The 27,018-nt window shown below is 36.4% G+C and overlaps 1 protein-coding gene across 4 annotated transcripts in view; it reads left to right on the top strand.

Annotated features, from left to right (window-relative positions):
* The window catches only part of klc1a (kinesin light chain 1a), a 40,788-nt gene extending 13,833 nt beyond the window's left edge, over window positions 1-26,955 (top strand). The window contains exons 6-17 of one of the 4 annotated variants that reach the window (XM_081351733.1): window positions 2,470-2,695; window positions 3,543-3,630; window positions 5,200-5,301; window positions 8,941-9,114; window positions 10,033-10,132; window positions 11,270-11,322; window positions 11,459-11,526; window positions 11,658-11,766; window positions 12,642-12,803; window positions 20,340-20,470; window positions 23,166-23,229; window positions 24,536-26,955. In XM_081351733.1, the coding sequence (XP_081207859.1) occupies window positions 2,470-2,695; window positions 3,543-3,630; window positions 5,200-5,301; window positions 8,941-9,114; window positions 10,033-10,132; window positions 11,270-11,322; window positions 11,459-11,526; window positions 11,658-11,766; window positions 12,642-12,803; window positions 20,340-20,470; window positions 23,166-23,229; window positions 24,536-24,601 (1,343 nt within the window). In that variant the 3' untranslated portion in view covers window positions 24,602-26,955. The remainder of the gene's footprint in view (window positions 1-2,469; window positions 2,696-3,542; window positions 3,631-5,199; window positions 5,302-8,940; window positions 9,115-10,032; window positions 10,133-11,269; window positions 11,323-11,458; window positions 11,527-11,657; window positions 11,767-12,641; window positions 12,804-20,339; window positions 20,471-23,165; window positions 23,230-24,535) is intronic. The other 3 variants (XM_081351734.1, XM_081351736.1, XM_081351735.1) reach the window with 3 other exon arrangements.
* The last annotated feature ends 63 nt before the right edge of the window (window positions 26,956-27,018 follow it).

The raw sequence follows: 27,018 nt of genomic DNA, 5'->3' as shown, positions 1-27,018 counted from the left end.
TTTTAAATAACTTTTCTATTTTAATTTATTTTACTGAATAATATTAATAATTTAATTTAATTTCCTTTTGCTTAATAAAAGGTCTAATTGTTTTTTTACTGACCTCAAACATTTGAACGGTAATATATACTTAATATATCTTTGTATCTTTTATATTTGTATAAACACATTTTCAATTTATTCCCAGGTTTAAATTCCAAGATTTTCATTGTGGTCTCAGTATTTTGTACCCCAATGTACTTTACCGTAGGGTGGTATTACCATCTGATACCATCACTTTACCATGGTACTACCAGAATATGAAAATAATGATACAAAAATTTCATATAATTTGCTTTCAAGCTCAAAAATATTAAAATCGTGCTCTGCTTACTCTTTCTGAATCAAACTTTTTTACCACTAATGTATTTTTTAGCTAAATAAAAATGTAAAAAGTGAGCAGACTTAAAAGGAGCAGTGTATTGTTGGGGGAAGAGAAAAGAAACACAGTTCTTCCTTCCCGTATTTTCTGCTGAACGGTTTCCCGTCTTGCATTTTCTTTCCACCCTTCCACTTTCTCTGTTGTCCTGCATGATAATTGCTTCATTGACTGTGGAAGAGGATCAAAGGGCAGCCCGGGACATGTGTCAGAGAGCGCAACAGCTCACAGGAGTTTAAAGCCTCATATGTCGCAGGTTGACACTGCCGTGCTCAGATTAGCCCTCATTCTGACACATGAATGCCGAACGGCTGTTTGACCGTCAGTGATGCATCCCTACAGCAAGTGATATCCAGCAGGGTTTTTCAAAGAGACAGACATTAATCTGCTCTAAGAAAGATCACATTAATCTCTTCTCCTCATTCCTGAAGTAGTAGGGATGTAATCCTTTCATTGTCATTTTGCTCTGCCATGTTTTTGATTTAATTCTTAGTTTATTTGAGTTGGCTAATTTAAAGTTTGTTTTGGTCTTTTAAGTCTGAGGCATGTTTCTAATCAGAAAACATGCTCTCTTAGATCTTGTGCCTAAATGTGACAGTCTTAGGAAGAAGTGCTTTCTGGGGTCTCGGTTCATGTTTTTCTACTTTTAGGGGAAAGCCACATGTTGACTTCTGATAATTGACCATCTTAACTCAAACATATAGGCTTTGTTCCAGGAAAAACCTAGTGAACTGTCTGTTTCCATTTACATTGGCAACTTCTGATATTAAATCATAAAAGTGACTGATCGGTTAAGGACCACTTATGAGATCCAATGCTGATTCCAATAGTCTAGTAAATTTAAGGTGAGGCTCAAGATGACTTTAGTATGAAGTATTTAAATTATTAATAAAAATTTAAAAAAATAAATGATTCATTTCATTGTATTATTTAAAATAAATAAAAAAAATACATTTTAATTAGTTTAAAATTATTATTATTAACATATTACAATGATCTAACTCTAAAATGCAAAAAATATACAAAATCAAGATTTAAACTGAATTCACATTTCTTTTTTCCCGCTCAGTAACTATTGCTTTTATTGTACAATGTACAGTTTTTTAAACTGAATCAAGGTTAATTTTAATATTAGCATTCCCAGTTTCTGTTAATAATATAGTTTGAAAACAAGCTGCTTTGTCATAACTACAGCAGAAATACTGGCGGATCCTTCAAATATTCAAATTCAATATAACCATACCACTAAACCTCTCTCTAATCTTACCCGTATCTCACCTTAATAGCAGCAGAAGTGTGTTGCAATACAACACGAAGACAATAAGTATATTTTACCTACAATTATTTGTTTTTGATGCAAGTACATTGTAGTTAAAGACACCTAATATTAAGTGCGACCTTTATTTTTTTTTTTGTGAGATTTTAATCATACCTATTTTGGTTACACTTTATTTGAAGGTGTACTTGTTGCAGTGTTATCATACATTTAAGTACCAAGTAAAATTAATTAACAATATGTACTTACTATAGGGTTCGTTTTAGGATTTGGGTTTGGTTTAGGGTTAGTTGCATGTAATTATGCACAATTTATCGTTATTAGTACAGTAAGTACATATTTAACAAGGACACTGTAAAATAGTGTTACCGCTTTACATTTTCACTGAGTGTTTTGGTCTTTGTGCATAAGGAAATACCATAATGCAATCACTGCATCTGAAATCGAATACTTCCCTACTTTATATAGTATTTGAAAAACAGTACTGCAAAAGAGTAGTATGTCCGAATAAAACAGTAGGCGAAAAGTCCCTGGATGACATACTTCTTCTGCCAAGATTCTCGAGTGTGAATTTGATAGACACTTTAATATCCCATGAGGCCACAGGAGAAGATTTGTGAATGGCAGTGAGCATTTTAATATTGCCACCTACTGTGAGGCACACCATTAGTTTTGGGTCTGTTATGCTTACAAATGCTGTCTAGGTAGGCAGCTCACTAGGTATTGAAACATAGCCATAGACAGCAGATATTTATAAAGATTTTGTTTTCCCCAGTCCAGCCTCCTCACAGCAGTGCAGTGGCAGCAGCGCAGCAGGGCGGTTACGAGATCCCCGCTCGTCTCCGAACCCTCCACAACCTGGTGATCCAGTACGCCTCACAGGGCAGGTACGAGGTGGCCGTTCCTCTCTGCAAACAGGCTCTGGAGGATCTAGAGAAAACATCTGGACACGATCATCCCGATGTAGCCACCATGCTGAACATTCTCGCCCTCGTTTACAGGTCAGCAGAGAACTTTAGCTCTGAAATATGTATTGGTTTACTGTCTGCTCAAAAGACTTTAATGTACAATTTTAAGCATGTTGGTCATAAGTCCTGCTCATTTATGTGTACACTACCTTTCCAAAGTTTGGGCTCAGTATTTTCTTTTTGAAAAATTCATACTTTTATTCAGGAAGGATGCGTTAATTTAATCTATTTCAAATAATTGCTGCTTTTGAATTTTGTATTTATCAAAGAATCATGAAAAAATACATCATGGTTTCCACAAAAATATTAAGCAGCACAACTGTTTTTAACATTGCTAATAATAAGAAATGTTCCTTGAGCAGTTTATTTGCATCACACAAATAAATACATTTTAAAATATATTAAAATAGAAAACATTTTAAATTGTAATGTTTCACAATATTACTGTTTTTACTGTGTTTTCAATCAAATAAATTGAGCCTTGGTGAGTATAAGACGTAAAAAAAACCCCACCTTTGAACATTAGTGTAAGTGTCATTCAGAAGTGATTCATGTTTTGTTTTGTTTCATGTTAAAATACTTCTTGCAGCAGTGCTTTAAGTGGAAAAATTGCCTAGTGAATCTCTCATTTTAATGTTAATCTTAAACCGCAGTATGGTATCAACAAGTGCTTTAAACAAACGGCCTGAGAACCTCCTTCTCCATAGCTTTTGTTGTAAACGATGGTAATATCCGGCTCGCAAGCCGTTGGGATATTAGGCTATTGTGCCATCACCCTGTTGCCATGGAAACAGCTTTTTGTGAGAAAGACCTTTGCAACAGTCCTTTGTTGCACAACGAGTCGCAATAGATTGATGTGAAATTGTTTTCTGCTCTCCAGGGACCAGAATAAATACAAAGAGGCAGCAAACCTCCTTAACGATGCATTGGCCATCAGAGAGAAGACCCTAGGCAAAGACCACCCTGCGGTAAGAACCGGTCCTGTCCTCATCTGTCTGCTCTCCACATTACGGTCTGTCTGTGCTGTGTGCCACTATATTGTGTGTGTGTATTGAAATAAGCGGCACAGACTGCTGAAGTTTGAGTTTGTCATGTGAAGCTCACGTCTTGCCCTCTCATCAGGACCAGCGTCCCACAATTCTCTGCAGAGGTTAGATGCTTTAACACCTCTTATAGATCTGTCTTCTGTTTCATTCTTTATCTTCTACCTGGCTGTCTCCTAAAACTGGATGATATACTGAATATTCACAATATATTTGTGATGATTTTCTGGGCGATATGAAATTAAACAATGTGAATATCATAATGATTTTAATGCACTTTTCCAACTGGTTTCACAATCCTTCCTCGTCTCACAACTTGCAAGTGTGTTAAGAATGATATTTTATTACTTAAATATCTGCCATCTATGATTTAAACTTGCTATTAGAATTGACTGATTTAGTTCATTTCTGTTAATTAATTTCAGTTAAGAAAGATTTATAATAAAAAAAGATAAAACACCTGGATTTATTATTTGTTTGCATCATCACTCAAAAATGTCTGCATATATATATATATATATATATATTAGGGCTGTCAAACGATTAATCGCGATTAATCGCATCCAAAATAAAAGTTTGTTTTTACATAATACATGTGTGTGTACGGTGTATAATTATTTTCTATATATAAATACACACACATGCATGTATATATTTAAGAAATATTTGCATGTATATACTGTGTATATATATTTATATTATATATAATTTATATTATATATAAATATTTTATATATAAATAACACATTTTCTTAAATATATATATATGCATGTGTGTGTATTTATATATAGAAAATAATTATACTCCGTACACAGACATAAATTATGTAAACACAAACTTTTATTTTGGATGCGATTAATAGCGATTAATCGTTTGACAGCCCTAATATATATATATATATATATATATATATATATATATATATCTCATATGCAATATTTTGATTATATAAACTATAAACATTGATGAAAAAACATGCCCTGGATATTTAATTTATTTTTTACTTTGTTTTAGTGCTTTTATTAAACAGTTTGAATCTAGTATTTGGTTACAATGGCTGTTTTATTAAGTAAGGGTTCCTCTGATAAAAAAGCAACACTTTTTAAAAACAATTTCACAATAAATATGTAAATCTAGAGATTTGAATATAATACAAATATCTAATATCGTCACAAGGCCAAAAATATAAATTTGCCCTTTTTCTTTTTCTTGTCACTCTTGCCGTCTGTCACACATGTATGCACTGAAGTATCTTAATCAAAGGTTGATCAGAACTCATCTGTCACAATGCACAGGGTGTATGCGTGTTAGTCTACCCACACTTGGAAAATTTGACCTGATTTCAAGCAAGTAATCATTTTTCGTAAGATGACATGACTAATTGTATATAAATGATTGCACCAATTCAGAATCATTGATTGGTTGAATCGTTGAACGATTTCGAAATGTATCTGTGTATGTAAATATATGTGTTTGTTTTCCTGTGTATGCAGGTGGCTGCCACTCTGAACAACCTGGCCGTTCTTTATGGCAAACGAGGGAAGTACAAGGAAGCAGAACCTCTGTGTAAAAGAGCACTGGAAATCAGAGAGAAGGTGGGTCAGAGGTCAAATGAATGAATCTTGTATGACTTCGTAATGAATGTAATCTTGAATCTTTCCCTACCGGTTTTGCATCTCAAAACATAACTCACATTCACCTTTCTCTCTCTCTCTCTCTCTCCTCAATTTATCACTGTGTGTTTCAAAGACTTAAAAATAAAGCATCCATTCTTGGAAGCTCTCGGGAGAGATGTGAAAAGACTCTTGAAACATTTTTGAGACATCTTCTGAAACCCTATTTCTTTTCATGGGGTTTAATACTATTCTACTGCTACTTCAACATTCCTCCTTTTTTTTTTAAAGGCTAAACCTTTTCAAGTCATTTCACACTCATGCCTCTTTTTTTTAGAGATCTTACAATACATCAGGACATTAATACGTTTTTTATCTTGCCTATTAAAAAGAATTTGCGATTTCAGTTCATCATTTAGGACTTACTATTTTCTACGAGTTTTATTGTGGTATTGCTTTTCCATAGCTCTTTGTGCACACTTTTTTCTTTTCCCCTTATCCAAAAATAACACCTGCAGCAGCCGCACACCTTCGGTACTGATGAAAATGTTGTGCTTCTTAGACACTCTATTCCCATTCCCTCCCGCTGCGTCACAGATTTATTTTGATCTCTTTATGGAGAGAGTTCTTCTAAGCCTGTGTGATAAAGCTCTTACTGCAAGTCTTGAGAGTCTTACTCAGAGTGCTGCGTCTCACACATGCAGAGCTGAGAGAAATAGCTTAGACAACCTGCTGAATTCAAAATCTCATCGCTTAACTTCTGCAGACATTTCATATTTTCCTTTCTATTGCGGCATGACCAAAATCTTACACTGCCGTTCAAAGAAACAAATGCTTTTAATCAGCAAGGATGCATTAAATTGATCAAAAGTGACAGTAAACATTTATAATAAAAGAATTCCATTCCTAATAAATGCTTTTCTTTTGAACTTTCTATTCATCAAAGAATCCTGAAAAAAATGTATCATGGTTTCCACAAAAAAGCAGTGCAACTGTTTTCAACACTGATGATAATAAGAAATGTTTCTTGAGCAGCAAATCAGCATATTAGAATGATTTCTGAAGGATCATGTGACACTGAAGACTGGAGTAATGTTGCTGCAAATTCATCTGCAAAATACTTGTTATAACATTTCACAATATTACTGTTTTTACTGTATTTTTGATCTAATGAATGCAGCCTATTTTTCCTATGGGGGTTTCAATTTGTGTGTAAAATAAAGCCTGTGGTAAACATAACTTGACAATACTTTGTCGTTTTGGTCTACAACAAACCCAAAATTACACAAACCCATAGTGAAAGCGTGAATTTTGAATCAGTTAAGTTCATTTTTGAAAATGTACGTTTTTAATAAGTAACTAGATGAGACAGATTGGGATGTGATGTGAGTGTGTGGAGTGTATGTTGTAGAACAAAACTTCAAAGTATTGTTGAGTTATGTTTACCACAGTCTTTATTTTACTCATAAATTGAAAAACCCCATTATAAAACCCCATAGGAAAATCTCGAGGGAACAAGCAGTGAACCAGTTGGCAAAGGTTTTCTTTCAACTTCAAAAAACATTGAATCACATTGGTCACAGAGCCCTTCACTGTGAACAGTCAATATCTCTCAACATGAGCCGAACAACAACAGAGAGGTAGAGAGATCAGCAGAGATGCTTATTATAATTAATAAATAAAATCCTCCTTAAGGCATGTGTTTTATAAACAGAGATGGAGACAGCTTAGAATTAAATCAGGAATAATTTAATTTCAAACATATTTCAAATCAGGTGAAAGTGAAGTGAAGGCCAAGTATGGTAACCCATATTTGGAATTTGTCCTCTGCATTTAACCCATCCAAGATAGTGAACACACTTTAGGAGCAGTGAGTAGTGAAAACACACACACACTGCAAACTGTGTACACACACACCCATAGCATTGGGCTTTCTTTTTTGTTGTGGTGCCTGGTGAGCAATTGGGGGTTAGGTGCCTTGCTCAATGTCACCTCAGTCGTTTCCTGATGGTATTGAGTCTTGAACCCGCGACCTTTGGGTAACAAGTCCGATTCTTAGGTCACAACTGCCCCAATAAGTCCCAAATCAGCAGTAAAATCTAATGACATTAGTATCATAAATGCTGCTTTTGCTCAAATCACACACACACACACACACACACAAAAAAAAGTGTTGTTTTTCAGACTGGTTCAGGTCATTTGCATGCAATATGCAAATCTCTGGTTCCTAAACTTTTTCTGCCGGGCCCCCTTTTTTTTGTAGAGAAAAATATTTTCAAGCCCCCATATTAAGACACTCTCAGACATGACCTTGCTTGTATTTATTTGAAACATTATAATTAATACAGTACTACAACTTCTCAACTCTAACTGGCTTCTCTTTGTCTTCGTGATGTGAAGTCTCTAAGTGGCGTCTTAACTTGTTCAGCTCCACACTGTCTGAAGTTAATATTTTGACACTGTGGTTTCTCTTAATTACCCACAATTGTACTGGTGAATCTGAGGGCTGTCTAGAGGCGACAAAGCAAACGTTGCAAACTCATTTGTCCTTTGTGTCAAAAGTTGCGTGAGTGCTTGAAGCACATCAGAAATAGAGCGAGGCGTTAATTTACGGTCGAAAATCTGTTGTCGTGCCGACGTTCAAACACATCCATCATGCTCGCATAGAATAACAATGTAAAAGGAGCACAGTGGAATGCAAAAACGTGAGACACAGAGCATTGGGGAAAAAGTGGAAGTGGAAAAAAATTTGCAAGCTTTAAAAAGGGTCTGTTCACACAGAATATGTTTTTGCATTTCACTGCCCTGCATTTCCATTGTTTTTCTTTGTAAATGTGTTTGACCATTGCGCTCGTGTCTCACATCTTTTGCAGAATCTCGTGTCTGACACTGCATTCTAAAAGCACTCCAGTTAAAAGAAGTTAAACTTTAAAAAATGCATTTCTAGAACTTGCAATTTTTGAAGTTGAAAACAGTGATAGATGGGTCTCTTAACCTTTACGCTAAGGAGAAAATCTAACGCAACTTTGAGGTGACCAAGCGAAACATTATTGTATTTCTGTTCAGCTAGCAACACTAGACATCAACCACATGGCATAAGCTAATACCTTTTCATGTACTGTCTATCTAATAACGTATTAGACAGGACTGTTAGACCAATCATAAACTAATGAACGCGGAGAATGCGAGCACTATATGCTCAGGCTCATATATTCTCAGTGCCGTCAAAATAATGGTTAGCCGCACCGTCAAAATAAAAGCCACAACAACAACAACCGCGGCTTAAGTCACTTCAGAGTTCCTATTGGCGGTGTGAATGAAACCAGGAAAACGCTCCTAAGGGAACCATTAGTTTTTGGGGAACCACCCTGGTGGCTAGTTCCTAGAACTTAAGTTCCTAGAACTACCCGGTGTGAAATCCCCTAATGTGTTCTGTGTAAACGGCTCTTAAGAGGGGCTATTTTAACTGGTAATTGGGACCGTTCCCACAGCCACCATAGTAAGCATTAGGATGAATAACCAGGTCATCCCCTCTCTGTAGGTGGTTGTATACTACTACAATCAGAGTGACACAGATAAGGCAGCTGAATAACATGGGCTATGTTTGTGTTTGTGTGTCAGGTGCTGGGGAAGGACCACCCTGATGTTGCTAAGCAGCTGAATAATCTGGCCTTGCTGTGTCAGAACCAAGGCAAGTATGAAGAGGTGGAGTACTACTACCAGAGAGCCCTGGAGATCTACCAGACCAAACTGGGCCCTGACGACCCCAATGTGGCCAAGACCAAAAACAACCTGGTACAAACACACTCACAATTTACACTCCCCATTCATTTAACTAGCAAACAGACCTCCATTTGTGGAGTTATGCATTTCTGAGCATGTTTAGAGATAAACAAAACGTCCAGATAACATTTGTCATAGATAAATAATGGATTAACTTTGCAATCGAATATCCCATTAGAATAACACTGATTCATTTTGAAATGATCTTCTGTCTGGTCATTCTTTTTAATTAACATTAACAAGAAATGTATCCATATGGTGTAGTGTCTGGAGTGTTTATACTGCAGGATTTCTGTCGTCTCAGCAAATTATACACATGAGATATGGCTCATTCTGCTTTCAGTGTAATGGAAGAAGCTTTTACAGTAAATAGTCGTGCTCAGACTGAAACATCTTTAAGCTACGGAGCCCCCAAAGGGACATGGTGAAGGAAAAAAATATGAGATGGGAGGAAAAATTATGTCAGTGCTTTTGCGTTTTCTTTGCCATTACTTTGCCACTTCCTGTGAAGTTTTTTTTTTCTTGCGACTAACCGACTAATATAAATGTTGGTCGACTAGCCTTTAGTTGACTATTAGGGGGTAGCCCTAGTTTTGAGAGGGAACACAAAATTTCTCTTGGGAATGCGAAAGTTTTGCGAAAACGCAAAGTTTCTCAGGGGATTGCAAAACTTTAGCGAGTTAGCGCAAAAAGATTGAAATATATTTTTTCCATCACAATGTGCCTTTAGGGCATTTAGCAGACGTTGTTTAGGGTTTATGGCAGCTATGATAAGATGTACTGTGTATCAGCCATTGATATTTATCAGACAATTATTGATCCAGCTTCAATCAAGCACAAGTCAGTAAATATACTTGGTCAAATGTAATCTAGAAAATTGATACAAATAAGTATATCCCTGTTACTGACCCATTTCTCTCTCTTTCTCAGGCTTCATGCTACCTGAAACAGGGAAAATTTAAGCAGGCCGAGACTCTATATAAGGAGATCCTGACCAGAGCCCATGAGAGAGAATTTGGCTCTGTAGATGGTATGTGTGCTTTTTCCTGACCCAAGCATTTTTTTGAATATCTTTTTGCATTGTTCTCTATGGAATATTAAAATGTGCTCGACACTATTCTACTTAAAAATAAACCTCACAAACTTTCTAAGCATGTTTTATACAGTCAGCCGCAGCGACACAGCTTACCACACTGGAGTTTTGCAGAAATCAAAGTGAAGCTTAACATGCTCCTTAGGGCTGAAGGATATGTTATTTATTCATTATATATTTGTTATGATTTTGCTGGTGATATAAAATGAATCCTCTTTGTGAAAATGGCAATAATTGGCAGATTTATTTGACAAATATTTTGTAAGATTATAAATGTTTTTTACTGTCACTTTTGATCAATTTAATGCATAATTTCTTACTGAACCTCAAACTTATGAACAGTAGTATGTATTCAAATATTTTAATTAGAAATGTATGTAAATATTGGTATTTGTTTTGCTGTGAGATTTATTGATTAATGTCAGTGTCTTAAAAATATCACGATAATATTTACAACCTCCAGTCCTAATAGTTGCACATGTTTGGAGTCACTTATGCACACACACTTTCAAACTCCTTTTTGTTACTCTAGTTCTGGGGCCAGTTGCATAAACAGCCATCATGTTAAGACAGTGTCTAAAGAACTAGTATGACCCACTAGCAGTTAGTCAAGGGGCAGTTAGCCTTACTTTTTGGTATCAAATTAGGCCAATCTACGTTTTTATGTAACTGACTTTTTATGTAAAAAGTTATAAGCAGTCTTAAAGAAAAAAATTTGATGACTAACTTGTAAGACTAGTCTTGGTGGTTTATGCATCTTCTTTCCTTCTCTTACGTGCTCTTTCTCACACACACACACACACACACACACACACACACACACACACACACACACACACACACACACACACACATTGGCAGGAAGACATGTTGATTAATTGTGAAGCTCTAACCAAGAGCTCATTTGTAAGCTAAAAGCTCCCACTGTTTCTGTCAGTGAGCACACTAGTCACCTCAGGCACTAGAAACACCATCACTCATTATATTGAACTTAATAGCTAGGCATGTGTGTGTGTGTCTGTGTGTTTGGGCTTAAAGTGATGTTGTTTCTATGTCCTTTGTTTCCCCCTGCAGATGAAAATAAACCCATCTGGATGCATGCAGAGGAGAGAGAAGAACAGAGCAAGGTGAGAACAGGTCAAGGGTCACAGGACGAGAGTAATGTTTATACTACAGTGTGTTTTAATGTTTAATATCAGCACTGTCCAGATGGTACTTTCAGTGTTTTTGAGAGCTTGTTTCTAAACGCTTTCTGTGTTTCAGGGCAAGCAGAAGGATGGCTCTCCGTTTGGAGAGTATGGTGGCTGGTACAAGGCCTGTAAAGTAGACAGGTCAGATATCCCCTCATCTGCTGCATGCATTGATACAAGTATACACAATTTGCTTAGCATCAAGATTTTACAGTCTTACTTCTGCAGCATCACAATGAAATGTTTTCCTGTCTGACTTCTGCCGCCTGCAGCCCCACTGTGACGACCACACTGAAGAATCTTGGCGCTCTCTACAAGAGACAGGGCAAGTTTGAGGCTGCAGAGACCCTGGAGGAGGCGGCTTTGCGCTCCAGAAAACAGGTGTGTGTGTGTGTGTGTGTGTGTGTGTGTGTGGTCTGTTGGTGAAATACAAATGGGCCAGCTGCCACTTAGGGTTCAGTAGGTTTTTATTAAGGTCTTATAAAGGTTTAGCGTGGTCATATTAGAGCATACGGCACTCGCATTGAACAAAGTTTGTGAAAAGCCACAATGCGTATCCATCGACTGAAACATACATTAACCTAACTCTGCCTGTCTGTTTTACGCGGATATTTTCAACAAACCATATTATAAATGTGTATGTGTCGTCAGATTTGAGATGAATCACAGTGCAAGTGCGTATCAAATCTGTTATATTAATATATAATATATTGTGTGTGGGTGTGTATATAAAGTATTTTATTTAATATTATTTAATATATAATGTTATATTTTAAAATTATATGTGTGTGTGTGTATATATATATATATGTATATGTATATATATGCGTGCGTGCGTGCGTGCATACATACATACATACATACATACGTACATACATATATACGTACATATATATATATATACTGTACGTACATACATATATATACATACATATATATACATACATACATACATATATATGTGTATATAAAATAAAATATAATTAATTTTTTTTATATATATATATATTTTTTCATAATTTATTATAAAATATCTAAATAAGTAAATAAAAACAAAATGTGCGAAATATATAAGATAATTATAATTAAGAATGTTTATACATTCCAAAAACAACCATATTATAAGTTTTTCTAGAATACAAAGTCACTATAAATTTCTGTAAATGGGCAGATAGGTTGTAGGTCAAAGCTGATAAAAATATGATTGGTTTGATCAGACCATATTTGTTTATTTTGTGTTGTCTGTCTTCCTGCAGGGTCTGGACACGGCACATAAGCAGCGTGTGGCCGAGGTGCTGGGAGACCCTGAAGTACGAGAGAAGCAGCGGAGCCGTGAGAGCCTGACCTCTGACACGGTGAAGTACGAAAGCGGCCCTGACGGAGGAGAGGAAGTGAGTATGAGCGTGGAGTGGAACGGGGTAAGTACAGTACACACCGCCCAGGCCCACACACACACTACAATATCTCACAGGTCTCTGAGTCCTGGCAGGCATAAATATTCAGTGAGAGGATAGTGATGTAATTCTGACCTGACAAGACACAATAATTCCCACATGCATCCACCCCACCTCACATCCAGAATTAATCACATGAAGAAAAATGCATTTGGATGTGTGCCAGTGCATTGATCAAACTTTGTTTTAGACAGGAACATGAATCACTGGAAGCAGATCAAACCTGAAATCAGATAAAGCTAATTATATTATTACAGTGGCTTGTATTGAGTTCAGAATCAAAAGTATGAAAGTAACCTCAGTCAGTTCAGCATTACGGCTCTCAAAGAGCAGCGTGTGGAGTTTGCAGGCCTGTTCTGGGGCTCCAATAGTGTTGGATTGGAGTTACTCTTTATACTTTCTGACTCCATACATCGTTGTAATCATATTCCTCATGCTGATTGAGTGTCAAATTTATTTGCCTGTAGTGCTTTATAGTGGCCTGACTTGAAACCCTATTAACCCTTTCAACCATGAATTAACTCAAATTATATTCATTGACTGCAGAGGTAGTTTTTTTACGTAGTTTATATTTAGTACACATTCTTTATACATAATACACTACCAGTCAAACGTTTGGACTCGCTTGACTGAATTTCTGTATGATTTATAAAAAAAAATTTAAAAATAATGTTGATTTAGTCATACTGAAATGCTTGAAGTTGTAGATGCATTTAGATTTTAATTATAATAATGTTATTTTATATAATAATAGCAATAATAATGATTATGATTCAATTTTATACAATTATTTTAATAATAGTATTAAATGTAATATATTCGAGTATTAATATTACTCTAATTATAATTATTATTATTTTTATAAGAGTTGTCAAGACATTTAAGTGGTAGTGTATTCATACACATTTGATATATTCAAGAGTATTAATGTTTGATACCGTTTCATTTATGCAAGTTAATCATTTTCGTCTTTTATTGTATTTTATAAAATATATGTATATAAAAGAAAAATATGTCTTTAAACAAGAGTAAAAACTTTAATTATTGATATACCTGCGGTTTCTAAAAAAATTGCTAAGCAGGTGGGTTGCATTATTGAAATAAATCTCATGCATTTGCAGTTTAAATCACAGCTTGTCTTTTAAACACACTCAATCCTTGAATTAACAGAATTTCTTGCGTGCCAGACACAATGAATTGTTTAAAAATGTTCCACAAGTTTAATGAATGATCCAAATCATCATTAATCTAAACAGAAATCATTCGTTCATTAACTTCCTCTCTGTAGCTTAGCATTAGATGAATATGAATGCTTCTCTTCTGTAAGGCAGATGTTTCGTAGCTGCTGTTTTGATCATCACACCTCTGCTGTAGTCTCTCTGCAATTCTGAGTCACAACTTTTATGCTGCCGTAGCAACAGTAACCATAGCTCCAAGACAACCAATCAGCATCCCCCATGGCGAGAACCCACCCCCCAATTCAGATTGTGGGAGGCTCCTATCAGATTCATCAAGCTGGTTTGGCTGTGATCTCATTCACCTGAATTTCCCTTCCCTGTCTTTCTTGCTTATATGTCCTTGTCTCTTTCTCTCGCTCACACGGCTCAGTACTTTATATTGTTATATTGTAAATCTTTCTCAAACATGCATTTGTTTTTCTTACACATACAGGCACTCACGTAGCATAAAATCAGCAAGGTCTTACATTCACGTACATGTTGGCGTGGGCTGTGTGTTCTGTACTCCTGTTGTGTTTTTCTGATTTGTCTCATTGAATGCATGCTCTAATCCTATTTGTGAATGTGTATTTGTTTGCACACTTAAAGTATCCTCTTGCTTTCTACCTCTTGCTAGTCCATTTTGTGTTATTGTCCTCATCTATTCATAGCCGTCTCCCAGTCAAATCTGAGGTCCAGAATGTATAAGCTTGCACAAATCAATAGGACCTCAGGGTTGATAGTGTGCCATTTTTAGACCTTGCTCAGGGTTGTAGGAATAGAGTCATGGAAAAGTGCCTGTGGCTTTGGCCTTTAAACAAGACTATGCTGAATTTATTTCAGTCAGCCATTTTACACAAAACAAGCACATGATCCCATGTGTGATCACAGTGGCACAATATTTGTGTTCTTTGTTTTGTTCCAGATTTCATTTGCTTTTGTTTATGCCCCTGTGAGTTGCTGTTGTTCTTCTGAGGAGTATATTATTACCGCAATCCATTTACATGTTCCCTCTTGACTTAACACATATGCAGAAAATTGCAAATGCAGGTCATGTTTTTGTGATTGTAATGACATTTGAATATAGACCAGTGCCAAAAACCTGGCAAATACACTGATGATTTGATCCTCAAAAGCGTATTCATCAACCTGGTACCTTGTAAACTTTGTTCGAATCAGAAATTAGCATCACCCTTGTTCCCTCGACAAAAAGCCAATAGGATATTTTTCCATTGGCTTTTGGATTATTGCTAAAAATATGCTCTGTGGCGAAACCAAAGTGTATGATTCTTACACATTGTCCATCAAGACAATCTTCATAAATGAACAAAACTTTTATGATTTTTGAAAATTTAAATGCAATCACCAGAAGTAAAAAAAAAAAGACTGGCTATACTGGCACTGTTTCTGAACTCCCTGAAATGCCCTTGATTGTAGCTTTGAGTTTTCCTACGGGAACATATATATCACAATAATCCTCATTTACATAATTCCCACCCAAGGCATACAAAAAAAAAAAAGGACGAGGCCTGGTTGAGTTGCATCAGTAGTGTGTTGTCGTCATGTCCAAGAGCCGCTGTTTTTATCATTCCAGCCCAAGTCGTGCTTGCAAAGGTGTTTTTTGACTATGATGTAAACGTGTTTCTGGAAGACCCCATAAACAAATTATGAACCTGTATGTGATCACAACAGGACCCCTTTAAGACTAATTCCTGGAGAACTATGTTCGAACTGCTAAATTTTGGACATTCCTTGTCGTTTTTTGAGAAATATTCGCTCATATTAAACTCTCCTCACAAAGATTCTACTCAAAATGTTACTTCACCATGAACAGCAGCTGACCTGAAAGAGAAAAAGTTTGCTCTAATGCTATAGCGCACCTTGTGGCATCTCTGAGAATGCAGAGAGAAGAGAAGTGTGTACTGGCGTAATGGAGGCCAGCGAGTGCAAGTTAACCTCACTCCCCTGGCCTCAAGAGGCGCACTAGCAACTGATGCTAGATGCTGCGGTCTTTAGCGTCCTTGTTAGCGCTCCTGCCTACCATGCAGGAAATGCCAATTTGAATCCTGCTCGGAGCGGTGCAAGTAGAACCCGAGGGGTTACATTGGTGCCGTGACCCGAATGTGAGTGTGCTTTAGGGGGGTCAGTGTAACGGAGGGCAGCGAGTAGAACTGGGACGAGTAGAACCGGAGGGGTTACACTGGCACAATTTGAGCATTTGCTTGTGTACAGTATGTTTCAGGCCTTACTGCCATTTAACATTTTGTGTTTCACTTTCTATATCTCTTGCTTTTTCATCTGTCTCTTTTCATTGTCTGCACTTTCAATTTTAGTCTCCCTAATAATATAACATTTTGTCTCTGTTCCTCTTTCTCTATAACCTCTCTCTTCTCCTTGTGTACTTATTCTTCCTCCTCTTGCATTGCTCTCTCTCTCTCTTTCTTTCTCGTGTGGTTGGCAGGTGTAACTCCAGGTGCCTTGTTGTGGTTGTTGAACTTACCTTCTGCATGATGGATGCCCTCCTCACCCCCCCTCTCCAGCTTTGATGTTTTTCGTCTCCTCTCTCCGAACGGCACCTTTCCTTCTCCTCCTCCTCCTCCTGTGGGCATAAGTGGGCTAAAGCAGACCCGACCTGGCCAAGTTCCTTGGCCTTTCCTTCTTGTCAAAGCTGAACTAAGTCTCTCTTCTATCTTGCAGCGCTATAATAATCTGTCAGTCTGTAATATGTCTGTAGAGAGGTCTCTTCTTGTCCGTCAATCTCTTTAACTGTTTGTCTGTTCATCTGGAATGTAAGCTGCCACTATGTCTGTGTCTCTAATTAACTTCCTTTAGAGCTCCATCTCAGAGTCTCCTGCTGTATAAATCTCTCTCTTAGTAAAGACTCGGTTTCCTGCTCAAATAGTCCAAGGGACTATCCTCCATTTTCCTTTCCCTTTTTAACACTGATTGGAATTTTCGTCTTAATACAACTGCTTTGGTGTTTAAGCAGTAGTTCACTCAAGAAGGAAAATTCTGTCATTATTTACTCACCCTCTGAATCTATTTGCTGTTATTTTCTCCATTGAACACAAAGGGAATTTTTGTTCATAGTGACCATATCTGTCAAAAATAGTCCATGACTTGCACTCTTTTAAAAGTCTGTATGAAAGAGCTGTGTAAAGAGACCTTAGAGTAGAAATCATATTTAATATAGGGCTGGCCTATTACATACAAGTTTGTTTATATAATATGTGTGTATATATAAACAAACTTTTGTTCGATTAATTGATTTGACAAATTAAAACCAACTCTAATTAATGTCTATGCTGTACATTTGACATACATCCTCCATAAAAACAATATTCTGTGTTCATTAATAAGTTATACACAAAAGCATTTTTGGCATAATGTTAATATTAAAAAACTTAATCTCATTCCTCAAATTTTAATAAAAAGATCATACTTATAATGACAGTAATTTGTCAAGCTTCCTGAAAGTTTAAAATAAATTCAATTTGATTCAGTATAACTGTGTAGAACTTTGGACGTGGTCATACTTTTGAAACCATATTTATATATGTAATTTATAATATATTATTTTTTTTTTTACTTTTTATTTAGCTATTATTTTGTCTTGTGAAATATATGGAAACATTTCTTATGTGGAATAGCTTATTCAGGGCAGTGCAAAATAAAAAGCAAAATGAAATCTTAAAGACCCCTCTTATTTCCTTAAAATTATATAACAAAATAATATATTCAAATAAATGAATAAACAGAGGGATGAGTCAAAATTGTACGTTCTAATCCCCATTATGCCAGAAATGCTGTAAATAGAGCTTCTCTCGTATTGACACTAACATTGATTTAAGCTGCAAGGCCTGTGACACTCGGTTCTCTTGTTTCTCATTGGTTCCCCTCAATGTCTTGTAGTGCTGGGAGCCATTTGAACTTTGATCTGCTGTGTCCGAAAGCGAGCCCTGTAATGCTATCTCTCTCTCACACTTCTTGTACAGTGCATTAATGTGGCATGGTTGTGTTGTTCAGCATTTGTATAGACCAGCAAATCTTGTTTTCCACACACTTTTTCAAACCATTTCATATTGTTCATTATTCAGAGACCATTGTATATAGTAGAACACTAGAAAAGGGAGATGGGTAGATGAGAAGGATTAGATGGGACGAATAGAAGCATGTGTGTAGAATCTGATGCTCTTGTTTTCTTTCTTCTACTAACATGTTCTCTGGTGTGTTGCTGCATCTTGTGTCTTTCATAACTAAATAAAACTGACTTTGCTGACCACAGCCTCTGCTTGTGTTCTCCTTCTCTTTATCTGTTTTTGAAAGCATTTGTGTGTTTTTCCGGTGAAATGTTTAAACCTGATGTTGGTGTGTGTGTGAGCTGATTGCTGTAACTGCTTGTCTTTTAAATGGAGGTGATGGTCATGATTTTTCTGGCTCAGTGTTGCATCTTCTTCAAACCTCTCCTCCTCCCCCTTCCACCTCCATCACCCCCTCGTCGCTTTTCCAAGCCCCTGGATGAATAGCCAGGTTCAGGGGGTCAAAGGTGAGGGGTCGCAGCAGAAGAGACTGCAGCAGAGCAGACTGTGGTAAAGATCGGAGGACGAACTGTATCGGGACCTACAGAATATTACAGGGTTCATAAGTTCATGCGAAGATTTCAAACCTGGGAACTTAAAGGAATTTTTTTAATTTCTATAGTGATCTTACTAGTAATGCTCAGCAATGTTTCATTAGCTAGAAATTGCTGTTTTGTGAGTGCAGTCTGTATACAGTTCTATAATTATTATTTCATAATGTTTAATCATTCTTATCCAGCACTCATGAATAACTGGAAAAAGTAATGGAGAGTCATTAAGAAATAGAAGTAAATATGTTTTGGGAGTAGAGCGTGATAATTATTTATACAATATACTCTTTTCTTTCTAAAGATGAAAATAACAAAAAAATAACTGTGGTCATGTTTAAGCCAAAATTAAGAGATTTAGAAATGGAAAGTTTAGTTTAAAGAGTTAGTTCACCCAAAATGACCTCATGTCGTTCCAAACCCGCAAGACTTTCATTTTCAGAACACAATTGAAGATATTTTTAATATCTTGAAGACCATTGACACGTAACTACCACTCTGACACTTCAAAAAGTTCATAAAGAGATCATAAAACGAATCCATGTGAATTGAGCGGTTTAGTCCAAATTGTCTGAAGAGACTCGATCGCTTTATATGATGAACAGATTGAATTTAGGCTTTTATTCACACTTAAAACATAGATCAGTGGACATAAACAGAAGCTCAACCGAACCTGCTTGATGCGTGAGAACGAACCTCATTGGTTCTTGCGGAAACTCAAACGTGCTGCGTAACGAGAATGAACCTCATTGGTTCTTGCGGAAACTCAAACGTGCTGCGTAACGAGAATGAACCTCATTGGTTCTTGCGGAAACTCAAACGTGCTGCGTAACGAGAATGAACCTCATTGGTTCTTGTACGTCAAGCGAACATGCTTGAGTTTCCTAAATACCTAAAACAAATTTGTTCATCATATAAAGCAATCGAGTCTCTTCAGAAAATTAGGACGAAACCGCTCAATTCATATGGATTAGTTTTACGATCTTTTTATGAACGTTTTGAAGCATCAAATTGGTACTTGCTTTGGCTGTTAATGAAGGGAGAGAAATCTGTTAATATAATGAATGAAAGTCTTATGGTTTTGGAACGACATGTTAAATGTGTTTGGCTTTTGAATTTGTCCTGACCAGCAAATATAATCTTATTTGCAATGAAAGGTTATATAATTCAAATATGGTGATATTTTTGTAAGTTACTTTATAAGGTTAGTTCACCCAAAAATGAAAATTGTCGTGAAATTTGCTCACCCTTATATCAGTCCAAACTGAAAAAGACATTTGTTCATCTTTAGGACATAAATGAGGATGTTTTTAATATTCTCATAATTTTTGTCCATCCATTGTACGCTCAAAGTTTTAAAAAGTTTATAAAGACATAACGGTAAACATATGAATGGACATGATTGCTTTATATTGTTTGTCATATAACTAAATGACTTGGAATGGCATGAGGGTGAGTAATTTATAACAGAATTTTCTATTTCGGCTGAACTATCCATTTTAAACCACATAACTGAGGACTATATTTCCAGATCCAGGTAAGTGATCGTCGTGCTTGAGTGTGTTTGAGGATGAGCTTGTGTCAGTGCCCTCTTTCACTAATGTGCAGTATGTAAATACGTCTGTGGTTTTAACGCTGCAGCGTCTCTGTTGGCAGGACGGCTCGGGCTCGTTGAAGCGCAGCGGTTCCTTTAGTAAACTGCGGGCCTCTATCCGACGCAGCAGTGAGAAACTGGTCCGCAAGCTCAAAGGAGGAGGCTTACGAGAAAACGAACCCAAAAATCCTGGGTAACTATCACCACTTCCATCCCTATTTTCAGACCAAACCTCCCCTTTCCAAAATCCAAAACCTTCCCACTACGGACTCAACAATGGGTAGGCGAACAGTACATCATGACCATGCACTTGAATAGCAACTGGAATGGCTATATGGTTTGAAAACTGGGACAGGAGAATGCTCAATCACACTTTTGGGAAGACATTGTTAAAATGATTCAAATAGAGTTTCAACAAAACTCTGCAGTGAAGTAGATCTTGAGGAGGAGGATTGAGCAGTTTAGGATCCCACTGGGACAGATTTACAATCCGTATCTCTGTCTGAAATGATGCCACTAGACATTCTAAAGATAATTTAAATGTCATTGGGAGTCATAGACTGTAAATATGGAGAGCATGAAGTGAATTGAAGTGAATGTCCCTATCTGAATTACTCTAAACACTGGATGACACCAAAAAAGAAAGCCTTTTAAGAGGGTTTATGGACTGGTTTTATAAAATTCTCTTTAATGTGAGGAAGGCAGGTGATTTTGCACACTGTGATAACATTATAATGAAGGAAAGTCCTCTGCCAGTATACAAGTCTTTCTCTTTCACTGCCCAGTTTTAAGTGGATGAAGGGATTTGCTTGCTTTATTAACTGGGCTGTATTATTTGCACATGAATAAACCAGCTTAACCCTGAATGACATATTGACATCTAACGTGACGGACGGATGACATTGATGAGTGTGTTCAGGACGGCTCACTGGGGTTCCTGTAGCATCTGATTTGCCAGATGTGACTAACTTTCTCTCCTTACCCTGTAAAATGCCATTTGTTTTTATTTATTCTTTGCATTTTAACTATTTTCTTGCGTGTGTTATGATTACTTTGTTCATCTTTTATGCCTTTTTTGCCTGGTGATTTTCTTGATGCCTTTTTGTGCCTGCTTGGATCTTTTTTTTTTTTTTTTTTTAAGTTGAGGACTTTTATTACTCTGTGCTGTGTTGTACATTTGTTTAATTGAATAAACATTTCCATGCAAATTTGCTGTCTGCTGCATGCCTGTTTCCTCCATTTTCTGTCTTTTGGGTCCACTTGCTGTGTTATCCAATTTTTTTTAACCTTTCTTCATCTCCTCTCTGTCTACCAACTCCTTGGCTAACTATACTTCTTTTTACTGTTGTACAATGGACCCTTTTCACAGACTGTGATTTTAAAATATATATTAATTTTTTTTTTTTTTTTTTTTTATATACATTTATAACACTATAGCCTACTTTTAGCATTAAATTACAAAAATAGTAAATAGTGCTGTGTGAGGCAGAGGGAGTGACCGCAATTTGAATGCTATCATTTTCTTGTATTTCCATTCATTACTATAGAAGTTCGACTTCTGCTTCTGAGAAATCCAGAAGTGTGAAAAGGGTCCGTTGCAGCTCATTTTTGGTGTCTGTTTGTTTAGTGTATATAATTTTGTGCACTGTTTGTTATAGAAATCACCCTTTTCGGTCTTAAAAAAAATAGTTTACCCTGGAATGAACATTTTGTCATATACTCACCCTCATATCTTTCCAAACCTGACTGATTTTAACACCAACAAAAAATAAATCCAAAAGTGGTCCAAATGACTCGTTGCAAGTATTTTAAATTCATACAACAGTTTTGTGTGAAAAAATAACTGAAATTTGACAAAGTCTTTGTCATTTTTGCAACGCTCAAAAATATAATTTTCTGTCCTTCAAATTCAAACGGGTGTGTCGTATTCAGATAACGTTACATATTATGCGAAAACCAATTACGTGTCGGTATCAATGTCAAACTTGGTGTAACGCTTTTATTCACCATTTATACATTTGAATATAAAAATAGAAGCGTACAGGCTTGAAAAAACATGAGGGTGAGAAAATACAGACTTATAATAATAACTGAAATAACTCAGCAGTAATTACATTTAAAAATAAAATAAAAAATTCTGTGAGTAATGAGAGAAGGGTAAAAACAGATGACTAATGTAACACAGTGGCCACGTACACACTGTAAAGTTATAGGAGTGACAATTAAATACTGGCATGAATTCCCAAAATTAACGTTTTGTGTGTGTATGGAACAGACTCGCTCCCAAAATTGTGATGATTGACGTGATAACCACAGCAACATTCTGGCATCTCGAGTATTTGGTATACACTATTTTTGATTAAAGGTAGGGCAGGTAATTCACGGAGCAGCTGGCAATAGCAAGTTAGCCTTAAAGGCATGAGACATCATCCCTTCAGAGCCTCTCCAAAGCCACGCCGCCTTCAAAACACATTAAGCGTCACGAGATGAGACACGATAAGCTACATATGTCTCAAAGCAAATAATATTACAATAGTAATGAACATAAACAACTTAAAAGAGCTCTGACCTGTACTATACACCAGATTCTTTATTAATTCGGTTGTAGAATGCGGTTGTCACTCCTGTAAATTACTGAACACCGTGTGTAGGCTACAAAACAGAAAACTAATTGACAACTGAGTTTAGCTGCAGCGTGTACATGGCCAGTATGTCATTGCATGTCTTTCCACTGTGGTGTTTTTATCTAAGTCCACATAGTAATAAATTAACATCATTGAGTGATTGCTTTTACATGTTTTAACCCACACATTCCCATCCCTCCGTGACCCCTCACACCTGCCCTTTGACCTAACTGACGTGCTTGCATGTGGCTCTCTCGGATGCAGCATGAAGAGGGCCAGCTCTCTTGGGGTCCTCAACCAGCCGGATATTCCTGTGGGAGAACTCAAAGTAAGACGACATCTTTCTTTTCTGCTCTTTCTCTCTCCTGACATATTTCTCCTCAGTTTCTCTCAATTCCTTCTGCTCTCTTTATTTATTTATTTATTTATTTATTTATTTAATTTTTTTCTGGCCCATCTGTCTTGCACTTTACTGTCTTTCAGTCTCATACTCTTGGACACTGTTTTTTGGGAGCATCTATTATCAACACACCCACAGCTCTTTCATTACCATATTAACACACATTAATTAACTGTATGTGTGAGATCTCAGCGGTCACAGACTAACACATCTGATTGTGTTTGCTAAAATCCCCTATAACCACTGATGGTCTTGGGTTATAAAATAAACACTTTTTTGTTAGGAAACAATCCTGACGTTCGGCTAATGCATTGTTCAATGTATTTATAATATCTAAAGAGATAGACACCTTAACAGTAGTATTTCACATGATCATTTTTTTGGGTCCAGGTTAGCTTTTCAGCCATCTATATGCTAACATACTCTTAAAAGTTTTATGTTTTGGAAGATAGTTTAAAATGCATCAGTAAAATAATGTCTCAATTTGTATTCAAGGGCGTGTCCAGCTTTTTGTCCAATCAAATGCTTTCTAGAATGTTAATGACCCTCCCCCTAATACCACCTGTCACCTCTATGCCTGTCACCGGCAGCTAGCATTAGCAAGTAGCAAATCATTGTTAGAGTTGTCAACTAAACCTCAGGTGTGTCAGATATTGTACACTAAGTTAGTACATTTGATGAGGAATAAACTTTATAGCTGGTATATTGTGAATGGAATCCAGACATACTACATTCAGAATGGCATGTTTCTCTCGTGACAGTATGTCATCATTTACTGTCATGAGAGAACCATGCCATTCAACTGCCCCATTGGGAGATGCAATAATGATGGTTGTTCATTTTAGAGAATCTTTCCTTTAAAATGACACTGAATTCAGCTATTTTTTTTCCAGTGATTTTTAATAAAGAAAAAAGTTTGTTTGTTTGAACATTTTACAAGCTGGCCGTTTTACATAAATAAATTATAGATAATAAATCATCTTTCACCCAGACTGCAAGATGTTACACTTTTATAAGCTAAACAGTTAAAACAGCTCTTTCTTTTCTTTTTTAACATGATTGTGGGTCTTTATGCCCCCAACAATGTGTCCTGGAAAAATGTCAACTAATAAAATTTTAATGTGTGAATTGATAATGGGATTTAATTATATATAATGTAAAATAGACTCACCCTGAGCGGCCTTTTGTTCGCTTCCTCCAGGATCTCCTGAACTCAGTTCATTGTATCTTACAGGAACGAAATAATCGTCTAAGGAAGACGCGGGACCTGAGTTCCAGTCACACTGACCTGGCGCATTGACGGTCTGCTGTTGGATGTCCCAATGAAGAGAGGTACTAAGAGGTCTCATCATCGGGCTGACGTGAGCTGTGTTTAGACAGGACTGACTTCTCCGGAGGTTGCTTTTGCTCTCGAGTCTTTGTATATGTATTTAATTTCTGGCAAGTTAGCTGTAGAAATTATGTTAAAAAGCTCAACCAGAACCAAAGTGCACAACAAATTTGAGATTGTTCTGCAAAGATGAACATTTGTGGGGAAAAAAATGCTATTGGGACTCTGGTTGAGACTAGACACTCTAAAGACTTTTTTTTGCTGCTTTCATTGGATTTTTCTTTGTTTTATTTCGAGATGTACGTTGATACACAACTATAGGACAGTTTTTATTGATGATTATAGTGACTTGAGTAACATAGGTGTGCATATTTGACTGTTTATAGACAAAATTGTCCCATTTTCCCTCTTTGCAACTTAATATTCTGCCATTGATGAGATTAATGTTGTTTATACCTTGAGTTACACCAGAGGACCATGATGCTTCTGTATAGAACTGATACAATCAGACTTATTCCCTTGATAAAGTGAGAACTGCACCGTGTTAATGAAGGTCTATGTTTACATGAGTGATGGTTCAATGATGCACATTTTTTTATTGCTTTTAAGAAGTTGGAGGGACGGGCCTTATTTTTCTATTGGGTTTTATAACACAAGGAAAAGGAAAAATCCTCCCTCATAGTAAAAAGAAAAAGATTTTAGATGGTTTACGCTGCCATGGTTTCATAAGAATGTGGATTAAATCTCAGGACTGAAAGAACAGATTCAGTATGCAAAGAAACACTGCACTTTGAATGATCTCATAGGATTATGTTACACTTATCAAGCCATTAAATGTTACGAAACTAAATTGAGTTGTTTACCTCTGTTTTATCTATCGCATTTGGTTTATAGATGCTTTCGGTTGATTTAAATGCTTTGACTGGTTATACTTCAGTTCTTACACCATCATAATATTTGCTAATGAGGTCTGTAAACTGAATATTGAAGGTTTTCATGAACAATAACAGCAGGAAGCCTTTGTCTTTCTGTTATTTGTGAGGTAAAATCAACAGTATGTTATCTCACATGGAGTTACAAGTACTGCTACTCCAGATAAAAATGCACTGGAATATGAATTCTGTCCCCAGATGTTTAACTACAGTACCTGTTTGAAAGCAAGCGTGCCTTGTGAGTGCCTCGGGCAGGTACTAATGAATGTGGAAGTTATTGATTTTGTGTATGACGTCAGAACAGAACTCTTTAAGGTCAAATGTCAGTCAAGATTTTACTAAATACATAGCCTACTTTTTAATACTGTGGTCAAATAAAAGCCCAATATATATCAGTGTATCATGTCAAGGATTTGTGTTAATATAGTGCACTGCTCAACTGGCCGCCTTGACTTTGTTTCTACTTTTTTTGTTCTCTGTATTCATGTAACTCTTTCATTATAACCTTTCTATTGGTGTAATATATTATATTACTGCCTGATGCGGTAATTAATTCATCTTGTGTGTGTGGATAAGTGTGTTTTGTCTGTAAAGCGCATGTTAATTCTCTGCATTGTGACAATGTGCAATAGGGTAGCTGCTGTGTGTTGGGTGGATTTGATCTCACATCCAATGTTTTACTGACAAAAGCTGGAATATCCACTCGGCTTGTGTGTTTTAGTTGTCTTTACTCTAAATTAATAAATATATCATTTGTATTTTTATACATAGAGTATCCAGTGTTATATCACTAATTTGAGCTTTGCTACACACTTGTGGGACTAAATGTGCCCTTCACATGTTTGAATTTCATTTTCAGACTGTTTATATGTGATTGTTTTTTTGACTGTTGATCAGTTTATGCTCAATTTTTTGAGAACGGGGTTATCGACGTGACACTCACTCCCTGAAGTCAGAGGTTTTTAATGCTAAAATCCATATGCAATTGCATAGTCTTTACAATTTGATAAGATAGGACTCAAAGGCTCCATTTGAATTTAACTAAAGGCAATATAGCATCAAAAATATTCTAAAATTTAGGACAAACCCTGTGTGTAGTAGCAGGGACTGCTGAGACCTGTATAACCCTGACATATTTATTTTTGTGGTTATTGTTGTTGCATTTCTACTGTCCGTCTCTGTCTTCTACCACTTGTGTTCATTCGTGTTTTGTATTTTATTGTACGTGTATGTTTCTGTGTGTATCCTGAATTTCGCACTGGACTCGTGTATCTTCCACTTTCTCAGGCTGCCGCTGTGCTGGCTAAACTGCATTTACTGCCGTGTTTGTGGTGTTACTTATAATATCGTATGGTGTACATATACTTGAATAAAGACAACATATGTACTCTACTACTGGACGATTGTGTGGGTTTTAGTTCCCCCTGTTGGCGAGTCGAGTGGTTTTTATAACCT

This window comes from Scardinius erythrophthalmus (assembly GCF_964197995.2).
Source record: "Scardinius erythrophthalmus genome assembly, chromosome: 21".
Taxonomy (NCBI): Eukaryota; Metazoa; Chordata; class Actinopteri; order Cypriniformes; family Leuciscidae; genus Scardinius; species Scardinius erythrophthalmus.
This window is presented reverse-complemented; position numbering and strand designations above follow the sequence as displayed.